At 43.1% G+C, this 5,394-nt stretch overlaps 1 protein-coding gene across 1 annotated transcript in view; it reads left to right on the top strand.

The window, feature by feature from the left end:
• Positions 1–3,330, top strand: part of LOC132765838 (zinc finger protein 124-like) — a 10,572-nt gene extending 7,242 nt beyond the window's left edge. The window contains exon 4 of the mRNA XM_067463299.1: positions 1,012–3,330. Coding sequence (XP_067319400.1) covers positions 1,012–1,526 — 515 coding nt within the window. The 3' untranslated portion in view covers positions 1,527–3,330. The remainder of the gene's footprint in view (positions 1–1,011) is intronic.
• Positions 3,331–5,394: the final 2,064 nt, after the last annotated feature.

The raw sequence follows: 5,394 nt of genomic DNA on the forward strand, positions 1-5,394 counted from the left end.
AATACTGGAATGCTGCCATCCTTTTTTTTTGGGATCAGTGCACAATGGGAAGGCCATAGAGGGTAACAAAATCTAAATTGAGTTTTAGTTCTCTTTGCATTTTGATACTCTACTAGCTTAGGTACCCAGTGATGCCCAGGATAGGTAGTCTGTGATGATCATTACTATAAGTAGCCATTTTGGATTTTAGGCAAGGTCCCATTTGAAAATACATAAAGATGTGGGCAAACTACAATTCCCATGATCATCTGTCATTGCCTCCAATCCACACAATTAGTTAAAGCTCGTCACGATGGGTATGTGTGCCAGCTTTGGTTCAGATTCATCATCAGTGAGGTTCACAGGATTCTCTGGATTTGGCTGGATTGCAACTCCCATCATCCACTGCCGTTGCCCCCAAACCTTGCCATTCTTTAAAATTGGTCATGATGGGTATGTGCGCCAAGTTTGGTCCAGATGTGTCATCAATGGTGTTGAGAGTGCTCTCTAGAAGTTCTTCTAGAACCAGGCTGGCTTTTTATTGTATTTTTATTGTATTAATGTAATGTTTTAATTGTTATAATTACTGTTATTATGTATTTTATTGTGTGAATTGTAGGCATCAACGTATGCCGATTGGTAGCCGCCCTGAGCTCCCCTTAGGGGATTGAGAAGGGCGGGGTAGAAGTACCCGAAATAAATAAATAAATAATAAATAAATCCTGGATGCAGAGTGAACTGCAATTCCCATCATCCGGGGTATTGTCCGGATCTGTAGCTTTCTGGTGAAATAATTACCTCACAAACAAAGTTGGAAGGCTTTAATTCAAAAGCATGCATTAGGGAATGCAACAAAATTCCAACTGACAGTTTATTTCCCTCACATCTCCTATCCTTCATGCTGGCTCCTCCCCTCCATTGCTCTCTCCTCAACCTCTCCAGTATTTTCTGTTGGTGGGGCGGGGGGAGGTTCCTTATCCCACCTTGGAGACCTACTCTTCCCAAACCTATACTCTCTTTTGTTTCTTTCAGATGATTCCAACAAGAGGAGTAAAACCTACAGAAATCAGAAGGAGGTGGTCGATGAAAGCCCAGATTGGGACTACGGCGTCACGTTCATTTCCCCCGAAGGGACTTACCTCCCCAAAATCCCATTGCGCGAATATCAGAAGGCACAGCAGCCCCGTCTGTCGAAAGATGGGGGGCTGAAGAGGCACCAGTGCCTGGAGTGTGGGAAGGCCTTCAAGTTCAACACCAAGCTGAGGCTGCACCAGCGGACCCACACCGGGGAGAAGCCCCACGAGTGCCCCGAGTGTGGGAGGTGCTTCAGCTATAGCGCCAACCTCCGGACGCACCTCAGGACTCACACTGGGGAGAAGCCCTACCGGTGCGCTCAGTGTGGACGCTGCTTCAGCCACAGCTGGAACCACAAGATGCACCAGAAGGTGCACGAGGCAAAGAGCGGGCAAGAGGGCCAGAAAGAGGTTCCATCGCACACCGGGTCCCAGATCGCAACAAATAATTCGCACAACAGAGACACAATGTAAGGGCTAAAACCAACTGTTCACCCTAACTTGGGTCGACCCATGGAAGCAGTAGAGTTTACACAGGGGTTGGCATGTTGATTGGTTGGTGGGTCTGTTAGAGTAGGATTCAGCCCCGAAGAATGCGAATCCAGGTTGGAGTTGTGTGGCTCTCCCAAAACTCCTTATTCCTCTTCCTTGGGTTTCTGGGAGTTGTATCTCAAGGGCCACACAATTTTAACAGTATGGACATCTTTGACTTATAATCGTGTGCCTGAGCTGACACCAGAACCAATGTACGCAATAAATGAGAGTTGGAAAACCAAGTGATGGATCACATTTGTTTCTCCAGGCCATTGTCTCCAGTCCAACGGGACATTTGAGAAGCCCCTTTTCCATGAAGCTCTTCTCCATCTTAGAAACTCCATCTTCTCAGTGGGAAGTGATCCTGTTTTGAAGATCCATCAAAGAATCATAAGAGTTAGAAGGGGCTACAAGAGCCATCCAACTCAAGTCTTACTTTGTTGAGCTTCTCCAATGTGAGAAGGAAAAGCAAAGCATGTTATGGAAACATGAAAAAGAAGTGACACAACCTCAATGAGGTGAATGATTCTTCCAAAAGTTACCCACCTTTCCAGGTGTGTGTGTCCATACTGGGTTCTTCTTACTTCAAGAATCCAATATGGACACATACACACCTGAAATCTTAGAATAATAGAGTTGGAAGAGACCACAGTTGGGTTGAAGGCCCTCAACAGACCAAGGAGCTCTAGAAATAGCACTTCTATCTTCATGGAGACCTTTCAAAACATCCTCATCTCTTAATGTAAGAAGAGACCAGTATGAACACACACACATGAACTTGGGATGAAGGCCCTCAACAAGTGAGGATCCCTAGAAATGGAACACGCTTCTATCTTCATGGAGACCTTTCTAAACATCCCCGTCTCTTGATGTAAGAAGAGCCCAATATGGACACATACACACCTGAAATTATGGAATCATAAAATAATAGAGTTGGAAGAGACCACAGTTGGGTTGAAGGCCCTCAACAGACTGAGGAGCTCTAGAAATAGAACACACTTCTGTCTTCATAGAGACCTTCCAAAACATCCCCCTCTCTTGATGTAAGAAGAGCCCAGTATGGACACATACACACCTGAACTTGGGATGAAGACCTTCAACAGCTGAGGATCCCTAGAAATGGAACACGCTTCTGTCTTCATGGAGACCTTCTACTAATCAAAAGAAGATCCACCCAGGACTTTCAGCTAAAACCCATCTAAAACATGAGAAGAACTTCAAGTGTAGCACATGCCTCAAAAGGGATTATGTTGAGTTGCAGTTCCCCATCTCTTCCTGTTGTCTGTGGCTGATGGGAGTTGTAGTCCAGGAACATCTGGAAAGCCACATGATTCAGATTGGATGAACCTATGGGTCCATAACTTTGGATTAATTTGCCTTACCAATTGACCGAAACCCCTCCTGGGGACTGGTAAATCCAATGGGACAACTGAGGCTAAACACCTATTTGCTGCTGGTGGGAATTGTGTGGTCTGTGGGCCACATTTTGTAGACTAAGTCACCCTCCCATATTATCACCCCAAATGACTGAAAAGAAGCCATGATTTGTTTCCCATTTAGGGCAATATATTAATAGTTTTCCACCGACTAGGGGTGGGTCCATGGTGGTCAACCAGAATTGCGGTAAGAAGAGCTGCCCATGCAATATAAATTCTGTTTAGTTGAGGATATTTTCTTGTCTTTCCTTTTTAAATAGCCCTATGTTTTCAGTTTTGTTGTGTTTGATTAAAGGAGTTCATCCTGCTTTTTGCTTCTCCTTGAGAATCTGTTCTCAGCTTTTCTTCTCCAAGAACACCATACGGTTGGCCTTCAACTTTCCTATGGAGATATTAGGAGCACAGCAGCTCCACAAACAACCGCAAATACATATCTGCTCTTACTATTTTTAGCTGGAAGAACACTTCTCTAGGGATCTCTAGATCTTCCAGTGTCATTGTGTGGTTGATGTCCTCCAGATGTTGACCATGGAATGGCTCCAGAGCTGGCATGGGCCAACTTTGACTCCCGAGATATTTAGGACTTGAATTCCCACAATTCCTAACAGTCTACCGGTTGTTAGGAATTGTGGGTGTTGAAGTCCAAAACACATGGAGGGCCAAAGTTGGCTCATGCCTACTCTAGAGGATGTCCTCCAGATGTTGACCATGGAATGGCTCCAGAGCAGGTATGGACCAACTTTGGCCCTCTGGGTTTTTTGGACTTGAATTCCACAATTTCTAACAGTCTACTTGTTGTTAGGAATTGTGAGAGTTGAAGTCCAAAACACCTGGAGGGCCAAACTTGGCTCATGCCTACTCTAGAGGATGTCTTCCAGACGTTGACCATGGAATGGCTCCAGAGTAGGCATGGGCCAACTTTGGCCCTCCAGGTGTTTTGGACTTGAATTCCCACAATTCCTAACAGTCTACCGGCTGTGGGAATTGTAGGAGTTGAAGTCCAAACCACCTGGAGGACCTACAGAGGACCTACAGATACTTAGTGAAGTGCTCTCAGTTGGAATCTCTAGGTCAGTGGTTCTCAATCTGTGGATCCCCAGATGCTTTGGCCTTCAACTCCCAGAAATCCTAACACTGTTAAAGTGGCTAGGATTTGTGGGAGTTGTAGGCCAAAACACCTGGGAACCCACAGGTTGAGAGCCACTTCTCTAGGTCTATGGTTGAATTCCTCCAGAAGTTGACCATAGGATGGCTCTGGAGGACCTACACATGTTTAGAGAACAGCTAGGTCTCTAGGAATCACTTGGCCTTTCAGCACAACTTTCTCCAGGTGTGGACCACAGGATGGTTCTGGAGGACCAATAAATGCTTCCAGAAGTGCTCTAGGTCCTCCCAATGTGATTCTTATGTCAACTTCTGCCAGATGTTGACTGCACAAATGCCGAGAGAAAATATAGTCATCAAATCCATGAATAATCAAATCTGTGAATGCTTAACCTGTGAAATTTGAAGGGTGGCCATTCTTGGGAGATACCCTGAGAAGACATTATTGATTTTAGAAAAAGATGAGATACACATTCAGTTGTGCAGTGTCACTGTTCAACGTAAGAGTTGTGCTATGCAATCGACACATTGCTCTATCTGTAATAGATGTCTCTGCCTTTATTAATTTTGTTTACGCACACACACACCCTGTCTAGGTGGAGATCTCACTGAATCCAATCTGGAACATTTCATCATGATATCTATTTCACTTTAGCTATAGCTCAAATCTCTAGCTATGTCTATAGTTATCTAGCTGTGTGTGTGTGTGTCTTATCAACCTGTCTATGTCTGTCTCTACTAACCTATCTTATCTACCTATCTGTTTATAGCTATCTTGCTATCATCTATAGTTGCCTATCTCTCTATGTCTATCTATAGTTATATCTCTCGCTCTGTCTATAGTTATCTATGTCTATCTATAGTTATCTCTCTCTATGTCTATAGTTATCTATATCTAGTTATCTATATCTATAGTTATCTATCTCTTGATGTCTGTTTGTCTATCTATGCCTATAGTTATCTATCTATATATCTATAGTTATCTATATCCATAGTTATCTATCTCTCTATATCTGTCTATCTATCTATGCCTATAGTTATTTTATAGTTATCTATATCTATAGTTATCTATATCCATAGTTATCTTTCTATGTCTGTTTGTCTGACTATCTATGCCTATAGTTATCTATCTATACCTTTAGTTATCTATATCCATAGTTATCTATCTCTCTATGTCTATCTATCTATGCCTATAGTTATCTATCTATCTATCTAGTTATATATATCTATAGTTATCTATATCCATAGTTATCTTTCTATGTTTGTCT

Source organism: Anolis sagrei, chromosome 2 (assembly GCF_037176765.1).
Source record: "Anolis sagrei isolate rAnoSag1 chromosome 2, rAnoSag1.mat, whole genome shotgun sequence".
Taxonomy (NCBI): Eukaryota; Metazoa; Chordata; class Lepidosauria; order Squamata; family Dactyloidae; genus Anolis; species Anolis sagrei.